General features: G+C 44.0%; 1 protein-coding gene and 1 long non-coding RNA gene across 2 annotated transcripts; one reads left to right on the plus strand and one right to left on the minus strand.

Moving 5' to 3' along the window:
* Window positions 1–1,915: 1,915 nt before the first annotated feature.
* Window positions 1,916–7,475, minus strand: tfpt (TCF3 (E2A) fusion partner). The gene is made up of 5 exons (XM_052015566.1): window positions 6,829–7,475; window positions 6,278–6,348; window positions 4,733–4,802; window positions 2,879–3,112; window positions 1,916–2,483 (listed from the first exon to the last, which is right to left on the minus strand). The coding sequence occupies exons 1-5, from the start codon at window positions 7,051–7,053 to the stop codon at window positions 2,349–2,351; spliced, it is 735 nt and encodes a 244-aa protein (XP_051871526.1). The 5' UTR covers window positions 7,054–7,475; the 3' UTR covers window positions 1,916–2,348.
* Window positions 7,476–7,726: 251 nt separating this feature from the next.
* LOC127570404 (uncharacterized) lies at window positions 7,727–16,233 on the plus strand. The gene is made up of 3 exons (XR_007956360.1): window positions 7,727–7,805; window positions 8,776–8,851; window positions 15,579–16,233. It is a non-coding gene; the product is annotated as an uncharacterized LOC127570404 (long non-coding RNA).
* Window positions 16,234–27,490: the final 11,257 nt, after the last annotated feature.

Raw genomic sequence — 27,490 nt, forward strand, 5'->3', positions numbered from 1 at the left:
GTCTCTCTCCCCACTCCCTTTACCAACCCCCTCCCCCCCCTCTGCATCTCTCTCCCCCCATACCTACCTCCCCTTCTCATCCCCTCTTTACATTTTCCATATCTATTGTGTTTCTTTGCTGGGCTGTTACAAGGCAAAGAAATTCCAACCCAATCCTCAGGAGATGTACAGCCAATTGCAGAACTCAGTCGCAGAGGGAAGTTTGACAGCAGGGGGGTGAGCTTTCTTTACATTTACTGACATTTATATCCCATCCCCTACTATTTCGCAGGAGGTGGAGGTGAGCTGCTTCTTCCTGTGATAAGGAATGTGCTCCCAAGTGCTCTGGGGTTCAGACCCAGTGACAATGAAGGAATGGCAGATGTATTTCTGAGATGGGATGGTTTGTGATAGGGAGGGGGTGGAGCTCCCCTGTGGCTGCTGCCCTTGTCCTTCTGGGCGGGAGAAGAGGCACATTTGGGAGATGCCCAGGTAAGTGCAGTGCATTTAGTACAGAAGACACAGAAGCAGGAGTAGGCCAGCTGGGCCCTTGAGCCTTCTCCCCCATTCATTCAGACCATGGCTGATCTTCTCCCTCAGCACTATTTTCCAGCCCTATCCCCATCTCCCTTGATTCCCTTAATATCCAGAAATCTCCCATCTCTGAACTCAAATGACCGAGCCTCCACCATCCTCTGCGCTAGAGAATTCTGAAGATTCACTGCCCTTTGGTGAAGAGATTTCTTCCCAGCTCAGTCCTGAAAAGCTAACCTCTTATTCTGAGACTGTGCCCCTTGGTCCTGGACTCCCAGCCAGAAGAAACACCCCCTCCCTGCATTTCACACACTGAGCCCTCTAAGAGGTTTCAATGAGATCTCCTCACTGGAGTCTCAGTCTACTCAACCTCTCCTTGTATGGGAAACCTGCCATCCCTAGAACCAGTCTGGTGAATCTTCACTGCACCTTCTCTATGAACAGTGTGTCAGTGGCGGAGGGAGGGATTATTCAGGGTATCTATGTGTGTCCTGAATGGTGCCAAGATGCAGGAGTTAAACCTTGGAGTGGAGAAGGCTGAGGAGGACCTGACAGAAGTCTACAAAGTTATGAGGGGCATAGATAGAGTAGATAGTGGGAAACCTCCCCAGTGGCAGGGGGGTGTAGATTTAGGGTAAAGGACAGGAGGTTTAGAGGGAATCCAAGGAAGATTTTTTACACCCAGAAGGTGGATGGTGAAGGCAAAAATTCTCACAACATTCTAGTAAATGGTACTAGTATAGATGGTCATCATGGATATGGTGGGCCAAAAGGCTTGTCTCTGTACTGTGAGAGCCTATTTGACACACCCATCACTGTAATGCTCTGATACAACGCACACCCATCACCATTATATGCACCTCACACCCATCACTGTATTCTTCTGATAAACCCCACATCCTTCATTGTAACATTCTGAAATACCCCACACCCTCACTGTAACACACTGACACAGCCCACACCTCAGTGTAAGACTGATACAGCACACACCCCTCACTGTAACAATCTGAAACACTGCACACGCCACTGTCACAATCTGATACATCACACACCCCTCCCCGTAACACTCTGATAAACTCTGCACTCTTCACTGTAACACTCTGGTGCACCTGCACCTCTCACTGTAACACTCTGATACGCCCCACACCCCTCACTGTGACGCTCTGATACGCCCCACACCCCTCACTGTGACACTCTGATACGCCCCACACCCCTCACTGTGACACTGATACACCCCACGCCCCTCACTGTGACACTGGTACACCCCACACCCCTCACTGTGACACTCTGATACGCCCCACACCCCTCACTGTGACACTCTGATACGCCCCACACCCCTCACTGTGACACTGATACACCCCACACCCCTCACTGTGACACTGATACACCCCACACCGTGACATTCTGATAAACTCTGCACTGTTCAATATTACAATCTGATACACCTCACCGTCTCTCCCATAGTGTGGTGCCTCCTCACTTGCCCTCCCATAGTACAGCACCCACTCACTGCCCCTCCCATACTGTGGTAACCCCCTTACTGCCCCTTCTATAATGCAGTGCCTCCCTCAATGCTCCTCCCACAGTGCAGTGCTCCCTCAGGCAAATACTACTAGAATGAAGATCCTCCTTAATATTAAAATGTTGCTGCTTTATTTAAATGGCGCTGCTGACGGTGACACAAAACGTGTGGCCAGGGACCTGAGGGGGTGGGCCCTGGAGCGATTGGAGGGTGGGGGGGTCAGGTTCTTTGAACTGGCCTGCCTCTGACTGCAAGTCCCTAGCCAGCCACCAGCCCTCTTCCTCGGTTGTCTCCAAGCCCAGGATTGAGGGCTTCAGTCAAACTCAGGGTAGACAGCAGGGCTGGAGAATTCTCCGTACACAACCTTCCCTTCCGGGCTCTCAGTGTTCCAGGGACGGGAGAGGGGCTCGCTCCCTTCCCGGGGTGACAGTTCCTCATCACTGGAATCCTGCAGGGAGAAGAGACGGGGAGCAGGATAAGCAAGAACTGGTGGTTAATCCCAATGGACACAACCCCTTCCCAATCACTCCCACTGACTAAAATCCCAATGGATACTTCCAAACCACTTCCCAATCACTCCTACTATACACAATCCAAATGGTCCCAACCTCTTCCCATTGACTCCCACTGTTCATAGTCCCAATGGACCTAACTCCTTCCCACTCACTCCAAATGTCCACAAGTTCAATGGACTTGACCCCTTTGCATTCACTGCCACTGACCACAATCACAATGAATACAACCTCTTCCTATTCACTCCCACTGTCCACAATCCCAATGTACCCAACCCCTTCCCAGTCACTTGCACTGTCCACATTCCCAACAGATCCCAGCCCTACCTACCTGTTTGGGGAGGTCACGGCCAAATTTATAGAAGGAAGTCAAATGCCTCTTGTTGGTTGGGCCCTCTCTCTCTTCCTTTGCCCTCTTCCTCTTGTGAGAGCCCCCCTCACTCGGTGTAGGACTGTCCGATCCCTGTGAGCTGTGTTTGGCCACTGGGGCTTCCTCTCCCTCTGGGAGCTGGTTGCTCGGAGGGTTGTCCAACAGTGTCTCCTCGCCTCCTCGGCTGCCCTCGTCCTGCACACAAATGGAAACACTGGTCACCAACCAAATCCCCATGAACCACGGCAAAGCCATCGCCAAATCACTACTGGGGATCACCACTGTCCAGAAACCCAACCAGACCAGCCACATAAATACCATGGCTACGAGAGCAGGTCAGGGGCTGGCTATCCTGGAGTGAGTGGCTCATCTTCTGACACCCCAAGGCCTTTCAACCATCTACAAGTGTGATGGAACACTCTTCCCTACCATAAAGGTGACAGTCACAACATCCGCCACAGTACCCACATCACCTTTCCGTCGTCTACAAGGCAGAAGTCAGGAATGCGATGGATTACTCTCCAATTGTGTGGTTGTTAGTCCATGCACTCAACATCTGCCACATTACCCACATCAACCTTCCACCGTTCCAAGCGATGGATTACTCTCCACTTGCCTGGGTGTTGTTAGTTCATGCACTCAACGTTCGCTACCGTTACCCACATCAGCCATCATCACAAAGCACAAATCCGGAGTGTGACTGAATACCTTCCATTTGCCTGTCATTCAACCTTGCCACATTACCTACAACACCCTTCCACCATCTATAAATTGGGAGTGTGATGGGATACTATCCACAGATTGGTTGAGTGCAGCTCCAACACTGAAGAGGCTCAACACCATCCAGGATAAGGCAGCCCACTTGACTGACACCCTGAACATTCTCTCCCTCCACCACCAGCACACCGTGGCTGATGTGTGCTCCATCTACAATATACACTGTGGTTCCTTGCCTGGTCTACTCTGACAGCACCTCCCAAATCTGCCACCTCCAGCATCCAGGACAGGGCAGCGGGCGCAGGGGAACATTGCCTCCTCCCAGTCACACACCATCCCGACCGGGTAATACATCCGCCGTTCCTTCGCTGTGACTAGGATCGAATCCTGGAACTTCCTCCCTGATTGCCCTATGGGAGAACCTTCCCCAGCTCGAGGAGGCATCTCACCTCCAGCTACTCAGGGATAGTATGGAAATGGCCTTGCCAGTAATGCTGACATCCAGGAAAGTGCTGAAACGAAAAGTAGGATGGCTCAGAGTAATTAGGAGAGTGCTGAATCCCATTCACTACTGTAAGGGTGGGCATTTCCTGGGATTAACTACTGCAGACAAGCCTACCCCTTCTCTCCCTTCTTCCCTCACCTTCCAGGGGAACCAGGTGGGACTGGGACTGTTCCTTCCCAACCTTGGTCTTGGGATCAGCCAAGAAGAATGGGTCCCCGCAGAACAACTCCCAGCTGAGCAATGGGACACATCCGTGAAGGAAACCAACTGAAGGGGAAAAAAATTAAAGAAAAAGTGGGAGCGAGACAGAGCAGGGAGGGGTGGAACACCAGGGGTGACCCAGGCAGCTGAAGGTGCAGCAACAATGGCAGGGCAGTGGGAGAAGGAAGAGAGGACAGAATGGGAGGAGCCCAGAGTTGTCAAGGATTTAGGGATGTGGAGGGGTTTGAACTGGAGGGATGTGGAGGGGTTTGGATTGGGGATGGGAAGAGGAGACGATCAAGAAGTTACAATGACAGGGAGGGATGTGAGGGCTGTGGAGGGGGAGGTCAGTGATAGTGTTTGGTACTGACCCCCAAGCAAGCAATTATTACCTCGAGCAGTATGGTCAGCTGGGCTGTTCGATAGGAATCACCATGAGAGTCAAGACACTTCATCAGGAACCTGGTGAACACAGAGAAAGGCATTGGTAAATAACAACCCTGACAGATTTCCCCCCTCTCTCTAATCCAGGAGTGTGTGGGCAGTGATGCAGTGGGGGGGGGGGGGGGGGGGGTGTGAGGGGGCAAAGGCTGGAAGCCTGGCTGATTTCCCCTCTAACCCAGGAGTCACTGTGTTGGGATCGGGAGCAGGAAGTCTGGCCGATGTCACCAAAGACTCTTACAAATTTCTACAGATGTGTGTGCCGACATTTTATCCTGCTCTAAGATCTATCTAACCCTTCCCTTCCACATAGCCTCCCATTTCTCTATCATTCATGTGTCTATCTAAGAGTCTCTTAAATGTCCCTAATGTATCTGCTCCCACAACCTTTGCTGGCAGTGTGTTTCATGCACCCACCACTGTCTGTGTTAAGAACTTACCTCTGATATCCTCCTTATATCTTCTTCCAATCACCTTAAAATTATGTCCCCTCATGTTAGCCATTGTCGCCCTGGAAAAAAGTCCCTGACTGTCCACATCGATCTATGCCTCTTATCATCTTGTACACCTCCATCAAGTCACCTCTCATCCTCCTTCTCTCCAAAGAGAAAAGCCCTAGCTCACTCAACCTATCCTCATAAGACATGCTCTCCAATCCAGGCAACATCCTGGTAAATCTCCTCTGCACCCTCTCAAAAGCTCCCACATCCTTCCCATAATGAGGCCACCAGAACTGGACACAATACTCCAAGCACGGTCTAACCAGAGTTCTACAGAGCTGCAACATCACCTCGCGGCTCTTGAACTCAAGACCCCGACTACTGAAGGCCAACAGACTATACGTCTTCTTAACAACCCCATCAACCTGCGCAGCAACCTTGAGGGACCTATGGACATGGACCCCAAGATCCCTCTGTTCCTCCACACTGCTAAGAGCCCTGGTTCTTTCTGGTTGCCTCACAGCCTGGTATGGAGGCGCCAATGCACAGGATCATAAGAGGGTGCAGAGGGTTGTCGACTCAGCCAGCTCCACCACGGGCACAACCCTCCCCACCATTGAGGACATCTTCAAGAGGCGGTGCCTCAAGAAGGTGGCATCCATCACCAAAGGACCCTCACCATCCGGGACATGCCCTCTTCTTGTTACTACCATCAGGGAGGAGGTACAGGAGCCTGAAGACCCCACTCAACATTCAGAACAGCTTCTTCCCTCTGCCACCAGATTTCTGAATGGTCCATGAACCCATAACACAACCTCATTATACCTTTTCTTTGCACTATTTAGTTATTTTGTACTACTGCTGCAAAACAACAAATTTCACATCATCAGACAGTGATAATAAATCTGAATCTAATTTCCCCACCTCATTCTAATCCATGGGTCACTGGGATCAGGAGTGATCAGGAGCAGGAACTCTGGCTGATCTCCCCTCTTTCTTTGACCCATGGCTCAGTAGGCAGTGATTGGGGTGCAAGAACACTGCTGTAAGTGGTACCTTCGTTCCTTCTTTAACCTCTGCGTTATCTTCCTCACATTTTTTAGTCTGTTCAAGAGCTTTTCGTTTACCTGGAGAAGAAATTATAAGTGGCAATTAAATCCTTGATATTTTGACAAACCAGTCAGTCAGTTTGTAGCGGGGTTAAGATGTAACATGGAACACAAGATGTTGAACGGACAGAGGCCTGGTCCCCCACCTATCTAGACCCTGGCTGATTTTCTACCTCAATGTCATTTTCCTGCCCTTTCCCATTCACCTCGCTTCTGTTAATATCCAGAAATCTCTCTGTCTCTTTTGCTTTGACCAATTGTAAACTGATTTGTTTTCTCTACTTCCTGGTTCTAACGAGGGATCCCAGACCTCAAACACTGACTCTTGGTTCTCCCTCCGCAGGTGCTAACTGATCTACTGAGTGTTTCCAGTATTCACGCATTTCCCCCACAGCACGACGCCCCTTCAGTGTTGTGACATCCATGCATCCCTCTTCCTGAGACTGGATTTGCACTCACAGCAATGGAGTGTTGAAGCGGCTCTTCTGACAGACTTACCGTCTCAATTTCCTTGCACCTTCGCTGTAGTGCGTGGTACTTCTTTCGATACAGCTCGCGTTGCCTCGCTGCCCCTTCTTCCTCTGTGGTGTCGCCATTCAGCCCCGCGTCCGCAAACTCCACCTCCTGCTCCAGCTCGCTCTCCAGGATGTTGCCGCCAAAGAGGGGCGGCAGGGCCAGCTCGGAGCAGGGCCCTGAGAAGTCGTCGAAGCTGACTGTGGACATCTTGGGCAAGAGGCCGATGTGCGACACCGTCTAGGCTTCCTCCTTCCGCCTGGCCAACCTCTCCAGATTCCTGTCCGAGCTCCTGGATCTGATCTGGGGGAGATGCGGGAAAGGGGTACGGCGGTGGCTATGTTACTCGCAGGTTGTTGGATCAAACCCCTGGGGCTGGCTGTGCATTGCCTTCCTCTCAGAGATGCCCAAAGGTTCAGTGTCAAGTTGGTTCTCCTTGCAGGCTGTTACTCAAGTCTCAGGTTTCTTCCTGCAAGCCAAGCCTGTTGACAAGAGAACAAATGTGGGAAAAAATGGTTTTAAGCATCTAAATGAGCCATTTGGGCAGCAAATGGGTCAGAGGTCAACTCCCAAAATGCTCACCCAGCTTCCTTTCCTTCAGTGGGGGGGGATTCCAAACACGGAACGGCCACTCAAAGATGGGTGGGGAGATCATGCGAGTGATTGACATTTGTTTTGACCAATCAGTCTCGAAGCAGCTTGCATTCAGCCAATGAGGCAGGGACGCGGTGTACCCAATTATGATTGACAAGGATTATGACCAATCACCGGGCTCGGCGGTTAATTCACGTCAAGGCGGGGGTTGATGGCTTCGATTGACAGGCAGCCTCCAATCGGTTCCAGCGAATGCGGACGTAAAACCAATCAGATGCTACGGCCATTGGGCGGGGTTACCTAACGGCGATTGAAAAAGATCACTGGCGAAATCCTGCACCTCCCACGCCAATGAGTGGAAGCCGCCGGTAAGATGACGTGTGGGCGGGGGTAGGGAAATTCAGCAACCTGCTTAAAAACCATAAACTTATTTTTTCCTTCAAGCGTTCTCGTTAGCTTTACACTGCGGAGAAAATAAAAGCCTCCTATTTATTTTGCTGCGGACGTCATTCATAGGGTGCGGTGCGGCTGACGTAAAGATTGTCCTTGGGGATATTAATGTCGCTGTGAATCGGCGGCGGTCAGCGAGCGGGAGGGAGGGTGGCTCGAAGATTGGGGGCGCGGAGCAGGGTACCCTCAGATCTCGTCACCCATTGGTTTCCCTGCTTACGACCTTCGCCCTCATTGGCCTTCCAACTACCACCCGTTCATTGGTTGGCCTTCCGAGCCTCCTTTCGCCCATTGGTTGGCCTTCCGAGCCTCCTTTCGCCCATTGGTTGGCCTTCCGAGCCTCCTTTCGCCCATTGGTTGGCCTTCCGAGGCGTGTTACCCTGAGCTGTTCCTTGCTCATCGCGCCAGAGACAACTACAAACATCACCTCTCCACTGCACTGGGTGGCCTTCTGATTCTCCAATTGGTTGGCCTTCTGAGCCTGCATTTTCCCTAATGTTGGCTTAATTTATCCCCATTTGTTGGCTTTCTGACCATCTTTTCCCCTCCCCAACATTGGTTGCCCTTATGAGGGTCCCAGTGGTTGACCTGTTGCATCTTGTAGCGGGGTTTTTAACTTTTGCAGTATTGACTGGAATTTATTAAGTGCTTCCCCTTAAGTGCGTAACTCTCTACCTGCACTACACTTTCTCTGCAACTGTAACACTTTATTCTGCATTCTGTTATCGTTTTCCTTGTACCACCTCAGTGCACTGTTGTAATGAAATCATCTGTATGGATGGCATGCAAAACAAAGTCTTTCACTGTATCTCGGTACATGTGATGATAATAAATCAATTTACCAATTTAAATATTCCTAGTAGAGATGAGCAGTATCTTATTTTATAGGTAACCTATATCCTTGGAAATGAAACTCAGCAGCTGATGGGTGAAGAAACATTTTGGGAACAGTGACCAAAATTCTGTAAGTTTTATGCTAGTTATGAAGGAATAATGTCTTAATTTGTGAGAAGTGTGATTTCATTAGTGTAAGAAGACCTGGTGAAAGTAGAATGGGAACAGATACCAGCAGCTAAAACATCTAACAAGTGAGAGACTTTTAAAGAGAGTTCGGAAGAGTTCAGGGCCAGCATGTTCTGGTAAAGGTGTAAGGCAAAGTGGGGAGCCTTGGATGACAGAGTATATTGAAGGTTTGATCAGGTAAAAAAAGGAAGCATATAACAGGTATAGGCAACTGGAACTGGGTGAGACTCCTGAGGAATATAAAGGATGTAGGAGTGAATTTATGAACAAAATTCGGAGGGCAAAAAGGGGCCATGAAAAATAATTGGCAATTAAGATTAAGAAGAATCTCAAGCTATAGAATATCACAAGTAAGAAATGGGTCCCCTTATAGACCAACGGGATAATCTAAGTGTGGAGTTCACGGATGTAGGAAAGGTCCTAAATGAATACTTCTCATCCATATTTACTAGGAAGAAGAGCATGCAAAGTCGTCACATCAGTTAGGGTAGGTTGATAGTCTGGAGTGTGTCAGTATTAATAAAGTGGAGATGTTAGATGTCATGGAATATATCAGTGCTGATAAATCCCCACGGTCAGATGAGATCTATCCCAGATGCTATGGAAAGCAAGGGAGGATATAGCTAGAGAGTTGACAGAGGTTTTTGCATCATTGCTTTTCTAATTGGAAATTTGTCACTGTAGTGCAGGAGTTGTTACTGAGACCATTCTTTCTGTTATTCTCCATTAACAACATGGTAATGAATGTAGGAGGCATGAATTTGAAGGTTATCCCAATTGGTTTGTCTTTGTAATATTTCTTTGTTCCCATTGGTTGAATTCTGGAGCCTCCTTTTTCCCCATTGGTTGACATTCTCATCCACTTTATTGCCATTGGTCATCTGTGTAATCCTTCTTTGTTCCCATTGGCTGACCTTTGGAGCCTCTTTGGTTGGCCTTCCGATCCATCTTTGTCCTCACTGGTTGGCCTGATGTCACTCCTTTATCCCATTGGTTGACTGTCCAATCCTCTTTGTCCCAATTGGTTGGCTAATTAAACTCCTTTAAACCCATTGGCCTGCTTGATCTCTAATGGTTGTCTTTCTGATCCTTCCTTATTCTTATTGGTGGTCAATTGGAGCCACCTTTATTTCACTTGCCTGACCTGCTGAGATCTGTTTATTCCCATTGATGGGATTTTGTAGTCTTCAATCTTAACAAGGGTTGGCCTGCATTAACTGCATTGGTTGGCCTTCTGAGCCTTCTGTCTCCCCTTTGGAAAATTGAGCTGTTAGACGTGAATTCTTAAGTGTTGATCAATTCCCCAGGTCAGATGAGATCTTCACAGGATGCTGTCAGAAGCAGGAGAGAAAAATACTGCGAATGTGATGGAGATTTTTGCATTTTTGTCAGGCACAGGAGAGGTAATGCAGTCTGGAGTTTAGTGAATGTTTTGTCATTACATCACGAGGGATGTAGGTGTAAGACAGGTAAGTTTTGGCCAGAGAGGATTACATCATTGCTAGGGCAACTGTTGGAGAGAAGTGCAAGGGATTTGATTAGATGTAAATTTGCATTAGTTGACTTTTAGAGCCCCTTTTATCCCCCTTGAATAGCCTACTTTATCCCCATTGATTGTTCTTCTGATCCTCCTTTGTCACAATTGTTTGGCCAGATGAAACTATCACCACTGGTGGGTCTGCTTTATCCCCATTGGTTGACTTTTGAAAGCTTCTTGTTCTGTTTGGTTGAATTTTGGAGCCTCCTCTATCTTCATTGGGTAGCCTGCTTTAGCCCCATTAGATGACCTTCTAATATTGCTTTGTTCCCATTGGTTACTTCTGGAGCTTGCTATAGCCCATTGAGTAGCCTGCTTTATCTTTATTGGTTGACTTTTGGAACTCTCATTGTTCCGATTGGTTCAACCACTTTATCCATATTGGTTGACTTTCTAATCCTCCTTTTTCCCATTGGATGACTTTATCCCCATTGGCTGGCCTGCCTTTCCTCGTTGTTTGTCTTGGAACTGAATGTTGTAGGTATGATTCAAAAGTTATCCCCACTGATTGGCTTTTGGAGCCTGTTTTATCTCCATTGGTTGGTGTGATGATACTCCTTTATCCCACTGGTTTGACATTTCAGCATCCTTTATCCCCCATGGTTACCCTAGTGAGACTCCTTTATTCTATTTGGTTGGCTTGCTCTATCCCCATTCGTTGACTTTGTGATCCTTCTTTGTCCCCATTGGTGGACCTTGGAAGTGTCCTGTATCTTCATTGGTTAGCCACCGTTATCCTAATCCTAATTGGTTGGCCAATTTTGACTATTTCATTACCATTGGTTTTCTTTTGGTGTTTCCTTTGTCCCTATTGGTTTGCCTGCATTATCCCTGGTCTTCTGATCTTTCTTTATTACCATTGGTTGGCCTGATGAAACTCCTTTATCTCCATTGATCAGGCTGCTTTATCCCCCATTGGTTGACTTTCGGATCCTTTTTTAATCCCCATTGATTGGTCTGCTTTATCGTCATTTGCTTCCTTTCTTATCTTTCTTCTTTCCCATTGGTTGACCTGATGAGACTCCTTCATCCCTGTTGGTTGGCCTTTATCCCCATTGGTTGTCTTTCTGATTCTTCTTTGTCCCCATTCTTTGACTTTTGGAGACTCTTTATCCCCAGTGGTTAGCCAGCTTTAACCCAATAGGTTGGCCTAATGAGTCTCCTTGATCCCCGTTCATTGCCTGCTTTATCACTGGATCCCCTACTGAGCTGCTGTTATCTGCATTTGTTGGCCTTCTAAGCCATGTTTATTCCTCAGGTCAGATGAGATCTCCCTGGGATGCTATAGTAAGCCTAGGAAGAGATAGCTGGGACTAATTTGATTGAGTTTTTTGATGATATCTAAGAAGAATGATGAAAGCCTGAGGCTTGCGTAAATCGACTTGCATAAGGCATATGACAATGTCCTGCATGGGAGGGTGGTCCAGAAGGTGAGGCTCACGGGATTCAATGAGAGCTGGCTAATGGATGCAAAATTGCCTTGATGGTAGAAGGCAGAAGGAGGTTGTGAAAGAATGCTTTTCTGTGACCAGTGTTGTCAGCACAGGGATCAGTGCTGGGTCCTTTGTTTTTGTGATTATATATCAATGACTTGGATGTGAACATCAGAGGAATGATTAGAAAGTCACCACCATTGCCTGGCTTGCTGTATCTCCTTTATCCCACTGGTCAATCTTCAGTGCCACCTTCATACCCATGGTTTGCTCACTCACACGGTCTTTGGTGCCTCCTTTACGCCCATTGGTTGGTTTACTGAGTCTCTCTTTTCTTATCCCATCTTTAACCCCTTGCTTGGCCTTCATATCTCCTTTCTCTCCAGTATTTAGCCTTTTAAGTCTTTATGCTCATTGTTTGGACTTCTGATCCTACTTTATCCCATTGCTTGGCCTTCTGAGCCTCCTTTTCTGCCCTATTGGTTGTCCTTCTAAATCTGAACCTCCTTTCCCCTATTGACTTGCCCTGCAAGCTCCCAATTCCTGCCTTTGGTTGGCCTTCCTCCACTCCTTCCCCATTCCACCCAGTTGGCCTGTCTTCTTTTCTTCTTTATCCCCATTGGTTGGCCCTCTGAGCCTCCTCCATCCCATTGCTTGTCCTTCTGAGGAAACTTTATTCCCATTCGTTGGCTTTACCTCAACTCCCCACCAATCCCCCTATTGGTTGGCCTTGTCTTCTACACACCCCTCAACCCCACATTGGTTTGCCTTCTGTGCATGTTTTCCCTCTGCTGGTTGGCGTTCTGAGCCTCCTTTTTCCCCCAATGGTTGGCCTCACCAGCTCCCTCTTCCTCCCCTTGTTTGAGCTTCTCAGCCTCCTTTCCCTCCATTGATTGGGCCTGGTGAGGCTCCTTTTTCCCATTGTTTGCCTTCCTAATTCCCACCTCCTCCATTGGTTGGCCTTCCTAGCTCCCCATTTCCTTAATTGGTTGTCCTTCTGAGCTTCCTTTCCACCTCATTTGTTGGCCTTCTGAACCTTGCAGTGTATTTTTTAACTTTCAAAATATTGACTGGCATTGCCTTAGAGCAAAGGGCTTGGTTGAGCTGCTTCCACAAGAGTTTTTAGATACTGCTTTCATAGGGGATCCTTACCTTGGGAAATGAAACTGGGCAGCTGATGAATGTGTCAGTTGGGAACACTTTGGGAACCATGACCATAATTCTGTAAGTTTCAAGGTAGTTATGAAAGGGGATAAGGATCGTAGTCAAGGTTGTCCTAAAGTGCAGGCAGTGGCATATGAATGGGCCTGTCTAAAGTAGAATGGAAGCAGATATGAGTGGGTAAAATGACAATTGAGAAGTAAAAATGTTTGGAGTTAGTGTCCAGGGCCAGCACGTTTCAGTAAGGGTGAAAGGCAAAGACAGCAAGATTAGGAACCTAAGATGACAAAGGATATTGAAGGTTCAATCAGACAAAGAAGGAAGTATAAAACAGATATAGGGAACTGGAATTGAGTGTGTCTCTTGAGGAATATAGAAGGTATGGGAGAGAACATAAGAAATAAATTAGAAGGACAAAAGGGGCAATGAAGTATCCTTAGCAAGAAAGATTAAGAATTCCAAGACATTTTATATCAGGAGTGGGTCCGCTTAAGGTCTAAAAGGGATAATCTGTGGCTCATTTCCCACTCCATTGCTTGGCACTTCTGCTTCCATTATCCCCATTGGTTTTCCTTCTGATCCTCCTTTGTTGAACTGAACTTACTCTGCAATCTGTTATAAAATGGATATCGAACTGAAGGTGACCTTTATCATTGGTTTCCATTCACTGAAGCTGTTACCCGCTTCCTTGAACGACAGACGGCTCACAATATTTCCACTAGGCAGCAGCACCGCAGAAACAAAATCCTTAAGCGTGAACAAATTTATCAGTTCTAAAGAAAAATTGCATTTATTTTAATTTCCTGAAAAGTGTCATCACTATGAATCAATATAACTCTGGAAGGTGAAACAACTCGTGTACAAGGTATATACTATCATGAATGAGAATTAAAACCACACTTAAAACAAAGGTTTTAATGATTATAGTCCAGAAGTCTCTGTTCCACTAAACTCAAAACTATTCAATGAATTGAAAGGCTTAAAGTATCTTTGAAGTAAAGTTTCTTTTCAATGCTAACCAAGTGGCAGGCAACAACTGGGTGCTTAGATAAAGCAGTGTGATTTCAGGATGAAAATCTGTTTCAGGTTTCAGGATAAGGGGGAGCCAGCAGATGTAATGTATATATTTCCTGAGGGTGTTCCATTCAAGGCATTTAATAAGATTATATAAAAGGTTACTGCACAAGTTATGAGCGCATCTTGTAGGGGATGGGTAGGTGAACATTGGGTGGGGATAAATGGGTCATTTCCAAATTGGCAATTACTAATTAATAAGTGCTACAGGGATCAGTGTTCGGGCCTCAACTATTTAATGAAAGGTATGAGTGTGCTGTAGCCAAATTTTCTGATTTTACGAAGATAGGTAAATTAGCAAATTGTGCAAAGACTCAAAGGGATATATCTAAGCTTAGCGAGTAGCCAGGAAGTGGCCAGATGGAGTATTATGTGGGAAAATGTGAGGTTATCCACCTTGGAAGGAAGGACAGAAAAGCAAATTATTATTTGAGTGAGACTACAAAATGTTGTGATGCAAAGGCAACTTTACAGAGTGCTAGTGAGATGACATCTGGAGTATTGCATGCAGTTTTGGTCTCTACTTGGAGACAATGCAGAGCATGTTCACCAGACTGATTCCGGGGAAGGAGTTGATGTATGAAGAAAGGTTGAGCAGGTTGGGCCTATGCTCATGGACTATAGGAAAGGCATGGTGGATGCTGAGAGATGTTTCCTCTAATGATAGTATCTAGAACTAGGGAACATGGTTTCAGAATGAGGGTTCACCCATTATAAATGGAGATGAGGAGGAACTTCTTGTCTCCAAGCGTCTTGAATCTTTGGAATTCTCCACTCCAGACAACTGTGGAGGCAGAGGCACTGAATACATTCAAACTACAAGGGAGTTAAGGGGTACGGTGAGAGAGTAGAAAAGTGATGTTGAAGCCAAGATGGAATAATGACATCTTATTGAATGCAAGAGCAGCCTCGGGATGGATTGGCCTGTTCCTGATCCTTTTCTTATGTTTTGGACTGATTTTTATTAGATTTCAGAGTCCAAGTCATTGATACAATTTAGAAATGGTGGTGAAAATGATATTGATATCCTGGATAACTAATATAATTCCTTTGTCACTTCCTGATAGCATCAAAACTTGCCCCTGCGCACGGTAGTCTGTGGCTTCATGTTCAGCATATATTAATATTAAAATTTTCAAATCTGTGATTTCCTTTGCTCTTCCACTGGTGCTTGTGCATTCAGGATCTGAGCTCTGGAATTCTCTCCTTAAATCTCCCTTCTTTTCAACTTTTGTTCACGCATTAAAACCACTTCTTTGACCAGGTCTTTCAGCCTAATGCATCTTCATGAGAATTGGGTCTGGGAAGTTCCTTGGGACATTTCTGTGCTCTGATGTTACAATGATTATCTATTGTTATCTACTATTTAGCCTGTTTTCCGAATCTCCACCCTCTACCCATGATTAACTTTGAATCCCACCTGCTTTGAGTTTGACTAATGGCTTTTGAATGCAATTTTCCAGAAGTTTGGCCACAACATGGTCTGAGCCCTAAAAGTTAAGGAAGTCTACATCAATGGTGCTGAGGTCAAGAGGGTTGAGAGCTTCAAGTTCCTGGGTGCGAACATCACCAACAGCCTGTCCTGGTCAAATCACGTAGATGCCATGGCCAAGCAAGCTCACAAGCACCTCTACTTCCTCAGGAGGCTAAAGAAATTTGGTTTGTCCCCTTTGACTCTCACCAACTTTTACTGATGCACCATAGAAAGCATCCTATCTCGATGTATCACGGCTTGGTATGGCAACTGCTCTGCCCAGGACCACAAGAAGCTGCAGGGAGTTGTGGACACAGCCCAGCGCATCACAGACACCAGCCTTCCCTCCTTGGACTCTGTCTTTACCTCTCGTTGTCTTGGTGAAGCAGCCAGCATAATCAAAGACCCCACCCACCCGGGACATTCTCTCTTCTCTCCTCTTCCATCGGGTAGGAGATACAGGAGCCTGAGGGCACGTACCACCAGACTTAAGGACAGCTTCTACCCCACTGTGATAAGACTATTGAATGGTTCCCTTATACAATGAGATGGACTCTGACCTCACTATCTACCTTGTTGTGACCTTGCACCTTATTGCACTGCACTTTCTCTGTAGCTGTGACACTTACTTCTGTACTGTTACTGTTTTTTACCTGTACTACATCAATGCACTTTGTTACTAACTCAATGTAACTGCACTGTGTAATGAGTTGACCTGTACGACCGGTTTGTAAGACAAGCTTTTCACTGTACCTCAGTACAAGTCACAATAATATACCAATACCAAGTTGGTAGATATGATCTTCGCTTTCCAAGCCCACATTGACAGCTGTTTATGAAATTATCAATGCATAGATTAACAGTTTATATCTGATCATTGATGCTACTGTTTTTATGTGGTTTTAAACAAAGGTTCTGTACTTGCCTAACTCGGATTTGTCTTTTTCTTGAAAATGTACGTGACGGTGACCTGCTTCAAAACTACAGCTACCCATAGCCCAGTAATCACCATGCCATTATGCCTCACCAAACTCATCCCTATTGTCCAGGAATGGTGATGAATATACCTCTTACTTTATTGTTCTGTGTACTGAAAGTTATTAAGTTGCCCCCAGGTGCTCTGGTTTCCCAGCTACATTCCAAAGACACTTGGTTAATTGTAGTGTCCAGCTCAGTTATGAATATCAAGTACAATAGACAAACTGCAGGGGAATCAAATGATCTAACCAGCAGACAAAATTCAATAAGGATCTCAGTCACAATGCATATGCTTTAAAATGTGAAACCATTGAATTTGAAAACATCTATTAAACCTTCCCTTAACCTTTTCTGCTTGGAGATTCTCTAGTTCACTTTGCTGATGTCCTGAATCTCTGGTACCATTCGGGTAAATCATTCCTCACTTTCCTCAACAACTTGTCATCCTTCCTGAAGTGCAGTGCTCTGAATTGGACACTGGGGGCTTAACCTTTGTTTTGTAAAGGTTTGGCAAAACTTAAGAAAATGTTAAGACATACTCAGCAGGTCTGATGGTAATTGTGGAGACACAACACCCACACACACCCGGTTAGTGTTTTAAGTCAATGACCTTTCATCATTCCATCATTTTCTGCTTTTTATTTCAGATTTCCAGCCAAAGTTTGCTTTTGATTTAGCATTACCTCTTTGCATTTCTACTCTGTTTCTACTTATACACTCAAGATCCCTATTGCCCTTCAATGGCCTTCTCAACATATCAATGATGTTGGGTGCTCACAGGTGCAGGACCTTCTGTGCTGGCATCCCCTTAAATTTGTGCCATTTGGTTTGAACTGACCTTGATCTTGGCATCCACTTGCACCACTTTACTAAATTACATCCACCAAATGTCTGCCCATTTGATCAACCTATTGCCCTTCTTAATCTGTTACTGTTCTCACTATGTTTTATATTTCTAAGTTTGTATCTGCTTGCTATGGAGGCTCCAATGCACAGAATTGCAAGAGGCTGCAGAGGGAGAATAACACAGCATCTCTGCGATCTTTGTCTTGGAGGCCAATGTCCGAACCTCTATCATGAGGGAGAGCCCTCACAAGGCCCCGATGGTGTACCTGGCCGGTTACTGAACATCTGTGTCGACCAACTGGCTGGAGTGTTCAAGGACATCTTCAATCTCCCATTGCTGCAGTCAGAGGTTCCCACCTGCTTCAAAAGGGGATCAATCACACCGATGCCCAAGAAGAGCAGGGTGAGCTGCCCCAACGACTATCACCCAGTAGCACTTGCACCTACTGTGATGAGGTTCTTTGAGAGGTTGGTTCTGGCTAGAATTAACTCCTGCCTGAGCAAGGACCTGGATCCGCTGCAATTCGCCTACCGCCATAACAGGTCTACAGCAGATGCAATCTCACTGGTTCTCCACTCTGCTTTGGAGCACCTAGACAACTGCAAGACATACATCAGGCTGCTGTTTATCAATTACAGCACGGCATTCAACACCATCATTCCCTTGGTACTAATAACCAAGCTTCAAAACCTAGGCCCCTGTACCTCCCTCTGCAACTGGATCCTACTTCCTTATAGGGAGACTACAGTCAGTGCAGATCAGTAGTAACATCTCCTCCTCGCTGACTATCAACACAGGCGCACCTCAAGGATGGGTGCTTAGCCCACTGCTCTACTCTCTCTACACTCATGACTGTGTGGCTAAGCATAACTCAAACACCATCTATAAATCCACTGATGATACCACTGTTGTTGGTAGAGGATCTATCCTGGGCCCAACACATTGAAGCGATCATAAAGAAGGCACGCCAGCAGCTCTACTTCGTTAGAAGTTTGAGGAGATTTGGTATGTCACCAAAGACCATTGCAAATTTCTACAGATGTACAGTGGAGAGCATCCTGACTGGTTGCATCACAGCCTGGTATGGAGGCTCCAATGTACAGGATTGCAAGAAGTTGTAGAGGGTTATAGACTCAGCCAGCTCCATCATGGGCACAACCCTCCCCACCACTGAGGACATCTTCAAGAGATGGTGCCTCAAGAAGGCGGCATCCATCATTAAGGACCCTCTCCATCCGGGACTTGCCCTCTTCTCATTGCTACCATCGAGGAGGAGGTACAGGAGCCTGAAGGCCCAAACTCAACAATTTAGGAACAGCTTCTTCCCCTCCGCTATAAGATTTCTGAATGATCCATGAACCCATGAACACTACTTCATTATTCCTTATTATTTATTTATTTTGTAATTTACAGATTTTATGCCTTTGCACTGTACTGTTTCCGCAAAATAACAAATTTTACGTCATATGTCAGTGATAGTAAGTCTGATTCTGCACTAAAGTGCAAATTTATTGAAGAGTAGCAACTCTAATATCACCCACCAGGGGGTGCCACATAACACTTCTGTTTAGTCTCAAAAAGCGCTCACCACTTTCCTGTTTTCCCTCAGCTACTCTGTACTAATGGTGCTGCTGTTCCTTTAATCTCTTGAATTTGTTGGCAAGCTACCTGCGTAGTGTATCACCCTGTCACAGCCGATCTTCAGTACGTCATTAAGAACACCTTCATTAAACCTTTTCTATGACTTCAAAGAAAATCAAGTTAGCCAAACCAGATCCAATCTAGAGTACTGCATTTGGTGCTCACAAACTGGTCTCCTCCACATTGGGTAAACCAAATGTAGGGTGACCGCAGAACATCTTTTTTCAGTTTGCAGGAGTGGCCCTGAGCTTCCAGTTATCCATTACCTTAATTTTCTAATCCCAGTCCCACTTAGAGCTTTCTGTTTATGACCTCTTATACTTTCCAACAGTATCCAATGTAAACTTGCGGAATAGCACCATATTGTCCATATAAACGTGTTATAGCCCTCGGGACCCATTGTCAAAGATAATAATTTCAGATAACGCGCTTTTCCTATCTGTATTGGAACTGGCCATTTCTGCTGCAGGGTTATCCACCTGTAACATTAACTCATTTTGTCTCTCCACAGACACTGCCTGATACGTCAGGCATTTCCAGCATTCTCCTTTTGGTTTCAGGTTTCAGCAACAGTTTTGACCTGCGCTTCACAGCTTTCTTTGCATGTCCCTTGTTCCTTTTTCTCTCTTTCTCTAACTGCCCTTATTAATCTATTAGCCAGATGGCTCTGTAAATTGGACAACTTGGCCTCACTCTGTCTGAGAAATTCTCTTCATCCTAGGTACCCATCTTCTCTGCAACTTAAAACTAACTTAGTTTCTCTACTTTCCAGTTCTGATGAAGGGATTTTGATCTGAAGCATAAGCTCTGTTTTCCTTCCTGTTGTACTCTCTTATTGGTATTTGGTTTGTAAAATATAGAGGCACTGAGAATGGTTTAAATAAGATATACTGGCATTTACTGTAACACAGGAGCATGGTTCTGGAATAGGGGCTATCAATATAAGGTAGCCACCAAGAAACCGAATAGAAATTCAGAAGGATTTGTTTTACTGAGAGTGGTAAGCAGTTGATCAAATTGTTGAGGGCTTTGATATCGATCCATTTAATGGGAGGTAAGTTAAGTCTGAGGAAGAGGAACAATCAAGTTCTGCTGATAGAGTTAAATGAGGAAGAATGGGAAAAGGGTCAACTGTTAACATGCATTAGTTATGTGATTGGCCTGTTATTGTGCTACATGTTCTATATCATTTTATTCTATTGCTCCAATTTAGCACTTTCATTCAAGGACCAATCTTATCCGTAACTATTTTAAAACTTAAGGAATTATGGTCACTGTTTCCAAAATGCTCCCCCACTGAAATTTCAATCAACTAGCCAGGTTTATGCCCCAATACAAGGTCTAGTATGGCCTCATCTCTAGTTGGACTCTCAACATTTTGCTTCAAGAAACCCTCCCGAATGCATCTAACAAATTCTGCTCCATCTAAGCTCCTAGCACTCAGAGTCCCAGTCAATACTGGGGAAGTTAAAATCACACACTACAATAACCCTGTTTTTATATCTTTCCACGATCGTTCTGCATGCCTGTTATGTGTTAGGATTTCTCTAGACTGCATGACTTCAGACAGTCCTATCACCCTTATTGATATCAAGGCCTGTGAACCAGTTTGTGAGTGCCAAATTAAAGAAGTTCTGTTCATTTTTCAATGTAAACAATGACTCAATGATCTTGTTTATTCTAAATCCTTGAATATTCAACTTTTTTTACAATTAAGTGTTTGCGGAATAGCACCATATTGTCCATATAAACGTGTTATAGCCCTTTAATAGATACAATTATAGATACTTAATAGATACAATTAAGTATCGAGTAGATGGGAGGTTGGTTGGTTGGTTTAACAACAGCAGGGTGGGTTTTGAGGGATGCGGCACAGCACTGGGGACTTGGATTGAGGGTTTGCATTATTGGGTGAACCCAGTAGTGATTGTAAGGCAGTGATGAAGCAACTTCTGATGTATACTGCTGAAGATAGCCTCTGACAAACTGTCTTATTTGAGCTATTAAGCTGAGGTAGCATTTATGGTATAAATACTGGCAGATGAAAGGTAGGGTTATGGAAAGCAGATAGGACAGTGTCCTTGGAGGATTATGTAAGAATATGCTTGGTGAGAGATAAGAACTTGCACTGTTATAGTTTTGTTGTAATAACACTTTGCAGTAAAATTTTGCAAGGCACTTCAAGAGTTTGATTAGACAGACTTTGGATCTAAAAGGGAGCCATTCTGACAAGTGTATAAAAGCTTAACCTGAACCTTGCTGTGCCCTACTTTAAGATGCTGTGAGGTTTTCATCAGTGGTGGAAGATCGAGGCTTTTAGACTAGTGGTTGGGTGGTCCTGCCCAATTTACCAGCTGATCCTGTAGCCTAACACCACCTCTTCATAATCAACACCACAATCACTTTTCGTATCATCTGCAAACTTGCTAATCTTATCTCCTACATTCACACATAGATATAAATCAAACAGTAAGGATCCCAGCACCAATCCTTGTTATACACCACTAGTTACTGGCTTTGAATCAGAAAAGGTCAACTCCCCACCATCCCTCTCTGCCTCCTATTACCAAGCCAATTTTGAATCTAATTTGCCAATCTACCTTGGATCCCATAAGTTCTAACCTTTTGGACCAGTTTCCTATGTGGGATTTTGTCAAAGGCCTTCCTGTAGTTCGTGCAGACCACATCCCCTACACTGCCTTCATCAAAACATCTTTTTACCTCTCCTAAAAATCTAATCAAACTGGGCAGATGGGATCTCCCCTAGCAAAGTCATACTAACTATCTTTAATTCCTGACTCTTCAAGTGCAGATTAATCCTGTCTACAGAATTTTTTTTCCAAGAACTTCCCTACCACTGACATTAGACTCACAGGCCAGTAATTACTTGGCTTTTCTCTGATGCCCTTCTTAAATGGAAGTACCAAATTTGCTGTCCTCCAGTCATCTGGAACCACACATGTGGCCAGCAAAGATTTAAAAATCTGTCAGAGCTCCAACAATCTCCTCCCTTGTCTTGCGACAGCAGCCCATGAAGCACCTAAGATAAGATATCTTTATTAGTCACATGTACATCGAAACACACAGTGAAATGCATCTCTTTTGCGTAGAGTGTTCTGGGGGCAGCCCGCAAGTGTCGCCACACTTCCGGCGCCAACATAGCATGCCCACAACTTCCTAATATGTACGTCTTTGGAATGTGGGAGGAAACCGGAGCACCCGGAGGAAACCAACGCAGACACGGGGAGAATGTACAAACTCCTTACAGACAGTGGCCAGAATTGAACCTGGGTCTCTGGCGCTGTAAAGCGTTGTGCTAACCACTACACTACCGTGCCTGCCCTTAACCTTTAAGCCTGTTAAGGTATCTAACACCTCCTACTTCTTAATGATAATATGTTCTAGAACTCACTGTCTCCCTCCCTGAATTCTCCAACTTCATTCTCCTTAGTGAATACAGATGAGAATTATTTAGGTATGACCTCAGCTAAATATGATTGGGTGCAAGCACCAACCTTGTGGTACCTACGAATTTCTACAGATGTACAGTAGAGAGCATTCTGACTGGTTGCATCACCACCTGGAATGGAGGCTCCAATGCTCAGGATCGAAAGAGGCTGCAAAGGGTTGTAGACTCAGCCAGCTCCATCACAGACACAACACTCCTTGCCATTGAGGACATCTTCAAGAGGTGGTGTCCCAAGAAGGTGGCATCCACCATTAAGGACTCTCACCACCTGGGACATGCCCTCTCATTACTATCATCGGGGAGGAGGTACAGGAGCCTGAAGACCCACACTCAACATTTCAGGAACAGCTTCTTCCCCTCCGCCATCAGATTTTTGAATGGTCTATAAACCCATGACCACTACCTCATTATTCCTCTTTTGCACTATTTATTTATTTTATAACTTATAATGATTTTTATGTCTTTGTGTCTTGCACTATACTGCTGCCACAAAACAGCAAATTTCATGACATCCTGTATGTCAGTGATAATAAATCTGATTCTGTCCTTACTAATCAAACCCTGCAAATCTGAGAAGCAATCTTTTATTCCTGCTATTTTTAAAATCAATTAGCCAACTCAATCCGTCCTGATATGTTACCCCAAATTCCTTGTGCTATGATCTTGGTCATTGACATCATGTAACAATCTTATCATTGACCTTCTGGAAATCCCAATACACCACATTTATCTGTACCCCTCTCTCCTTTGCTGGATAGGACCTTAAGACTTTAATACAGTGGATAATCTAGCATCCAATTGTCAAGAAATCCTGATGGTCCGGCATCTGCGTCATTTCTTAGTCCAGAATACGAGCCAGTAATCCAGAGACTTAGTGGGGTGCACAGCCAGATCTGGGGGCCTGGAGAACAGCAGGGGCCAAGGGCTGGATTACAGGCTGGATGCACAGATGGAGCCAGGATAGGGGTCTGGAACACCAGGAGTCGGATGCGGGTAGGTTTGCGGCTGGAGCTTTGGTCGGGAGTTCTTATACATCACCTGGTTCACTGTTAAGATTTATTATACTACTGTGTAACATGTAAATAAGATGAAATAAAAGTGCATTTGAGTATTAATAAGACCAATATCCAGTGGTCCAGAAAATCTGCCAATCCAGAACTACCATAGTCCCAAGGGTAACCGGTTATTGGCACTTTGCTGTACATTAGTCAAACATGATTTCCTGTTTACAAATCCATGTTGATGATGCTCAATTATATTATTTCCTAAGTGTTTTAATATCATATCCTTTATTGATCTGAGTATTTTCCAACTACCAAGATCAGGTTAACAGATTGGTAAGTCCTGGTTTCCTCTCTTCCAGGGTCACGTTTGCTACCCTCCAATCTCCAGGAACCATTCTAGAATCTAAAGAACTTTGGATGTCAACCAGAACATCTACCATCTCCAGTGGTCACCTGTTAAAAAATTCTGTGATGGAGATCATCAGATTATTTTGGATTTACCAGGTTTCAGGCTCATAAGTCTTATGGTACTATTTTTATTTTTTTTAAAACTTCATTTGTAGTGGATCCTTGACTCTTTTGTTGGGGGAGGTTTTTTTTCCTCCTGTCCTGTGAAGACAGAACAAAGTATGTGTTTAGTTGCTGTGCCATTTCCTTATTCCCCATTATAAATTCTCAGCTCTTGCTAGTCTTTTCATTTTTACATACCTAAAAACAGATACCCAGAGCATTTATATTTCACTAGTTACCTTCATTATCAAAGCACTCAACTCTTTAGGCTCACTTTTTTCTGACAACTTTGATAAGCCCTTGTATTTAATGCTATCTTTAATTTCTCCTGTAATCTGTGATTAGACTTTAACTTGTGTATCATTTTGCTTCCAGGCATATTTCTGTAACACTAGCAAGGGGAAGGACAGAATTTAGAAATGTTTGCAGGTGATTTACTAGAAAAATAAATTGGACAACTTGACTGTTGTGTCAGAAGCATAATTAATAATTCCAAAGCTTATGTATAGTGGTTTCCACATGAAGTGCCAATCCACAATGAAAGTATTTGGAAAACAACCATTTTGTTTATTAACTGCACAAATAATCATTTATCCACAGAAAAAAATTAAAGGCATTACATTTAAGAACTGCATTTTATAGCACCTTCATACAAAAGTAGGGGAAGACAAAGCTGAGGTAGATTAATCTTTTGGGGGAAATTAGCACATATAATGCAATATACCAGTAATGAAAAAATTACTTTACATGAGAACTCAGACATTTCTTATTTAAACACTCCTTGCTGAACACAGTGCTTAGTTTCAACTGGATTGTTGCTCAATCAAACATTCACCAGGCTCAGTTTTTAGTTTTTAAACTGCTAAGTAATGTAGAGTCTTGTGGATTTTGAGTGTTGTCAGATCAGACTGATTGGACTGTTGCATAGATGTTCCTCTGCAAATTAACACCACTTATTGTATCTGACCTCAGCAGCAGCTTCAGTTCTTCAAATAGACAGAAGAGAAAGACATGAAACAAGAGAAAGGTATGAATATACAGATCAGATCATAAGCCAATAACCATGGTCACACCTTCCTGTTATACCATATTAGACAATGAGCAAACTTAGATGGAGGGATCTAACAGGACTTCAGTAATTTGGGACAATTTCTACAGCAATTCCTAAAATTGTAATCTCACCTGACGAAACTGACTAATTCATAACTATGGTGGAAAATGTGGCTAACAAACATTTTGACCTAGAATACATTGAGGAATTTAGTTATGGACTATTAAGGTCTGGTTATTTAAGAGATTGGTAGTTTTGAAAACACTACTACTTTAGTTTGATCTATTGCTATTTTGTTTATAGCCAAATAATGACCGCCCCACCACAATCCAAATGGTACCAATATGCTAGATTATCCGAGCAAGTCACATCACACACTCAACTATTTTGACTGTTCAGTGATTTTATTATATATATTCCACTGATGGTTCATTGGATTACCTCATTCTTCATTAAAAAAAACACATGTTCAGGATAAGCAAGCAATTGAAGCAAAGGCAAAATAATTGGTAAATAGATTGAAAAGCAAGAAAGGAAAATTTTAATGTTGCTTGGTACAAATTGACAAGACTTGATTTTTCACTAGTGTGCATTGTTTGTGTAATCTGGAGGACAGACTCCACTGCAGTTCTGCTGTGAATGGGTAGGGCAAGCACGAGTTAATTATTCTTATTGCCAATGGCTTTAACTAAGGTTCAAAGGATTCAGGACAAATCTTGTACTGGAAATTGCTGTGCTCCAAATCCTATTTAGAAGCTATTTGGTTTATCTAGCTCTGGTATTCACCATTTTCAAAGCTATGAATTGCCTTATACATCTTCATCAGATCATTCCTGCTTATAATCACCTGGTAATTTCAAAGGTCCTTGAAATTCAATTTTTTAAGTTCAAGTTTTTAGTGTGAAGGATTTAAACAGATATACTTGATCAGTACTGTAAATTTCCAATTCTCTAGAGTTTGAGTTAAATTGAATATTGCAATAACTGGGCAGCATGTTGGCAATCACAAATCAAAACAAGAACTTAGTCCAATTCTTTAGTTAATTATACAATCTATTCTTTACAGTACTTTTCTCAGAGCTCCAAATGCTATAGGTATGACCTAAATGGCTATATTTTTTCCTACCTCATTCCACATTGAAGCAGTCATCGTCCAAATTTCAAAGATTACTCAAAAAAAACTTCAATGCCAACCAGCCACAAGTTCTCAGGAGATGAATGAAAAACAGTGAGGTAACAGATCAAATCCATATAGCAGCGGAACACTGGGAGAATGCCCCAGAGCTCAAATGTACCTACCCAACTTTTGGAAAAAAATATTGTGATGTGTTCAATAGTTTCCACATCTTGCACCTAGGCAGTGTACATCTTTATCTGCTAAATATCCAGTTTTACTGAAAACTGCATCCTGGTATCAATTGGTTTCCACCATTCAGAAAAGTGACCTTTATTTGGAACTATTACAGTACAAGTCTTCATAGATAAGATGGAGGAAATCAATTTAGATCACCAAACAAAGCAAGTCATTAAAGCATTACTAAGAATAAAATAGAACACTCTTCAAATTTGCATTCTCCATCCTTAATCTATATATACATGTCTGGAAACGCAAGAGCTCCAGAAGAGAAATGAATATGTTAAACCTTTCATAATATTATTAAATCACTCCAAATACAAAGTATGCTTATGAACATCAAATTCTGCTGAACAGTTATAATATTTTTAAAATTCAAATATCCAGTTGCCAATGTTATATCAGAGTCATTTGCCATCCAATGAAGTCTGAGCAGGGAAAAACATTATTTCGTGTGATGCCAAGGGTCAGACCAGTGAAGTACTTGCATTTGAAAACATCTCACATAAAAAGAAATCAATTCAGGATAAAGAATATTATGTACAAAATACAACCAGTGGAATACGTATGTATTTTAATGTTATTTTTTCTGGATGTGTAATCTAAAGTTTTAATATCTGTAGTTTTAATTTCCACACAAATAAATGCTTTAAGTACAATTAAATGTAATCCTATTATGATATGCAGCTTAACATTTTTCAGATCTGGTGACCCACAACCCACTTTTAAAATATGGTGACAACATTAATTTCTCACATTTAAGCACCTGAAAGGTTGCCATTTTCCTTTCCAACATCTCATTAAATTATCTCACACTTCTCTGGTCACAACTTCCCAATTAAGTGGGTAATTGATGTTACCAGGTTTTTAGATGGTTTGGTTGAAATAACCTCTATAGTGGTTGGTCTTTGCTCAATAGCTTTGGCTAGGGGACTCAGTGGGAGCAGAGATTGTGAGAACCCACACAGTTAGTACATTTAGTGATCTGGCCCATCACCACAGTCAAACAAATTAGACACGTGACACTGCCATGAAAAAAGGACGATG

The sequence above is a fragment of the Pristis pectinata genome, chromosome 5 (assembly GCF_009764475.1).
Source record: "Pristis pectinata isolate sPriPec2 chromosome 5, sPriPec2.1.pri, whole genome shotgun sequence".
Lineage (NCBI taxonomy): Eukaryota > Metazoa > Chordata > Chondrichthyes > Rhinopristiformes > Pristidae > Pristis > Pristis pectinata.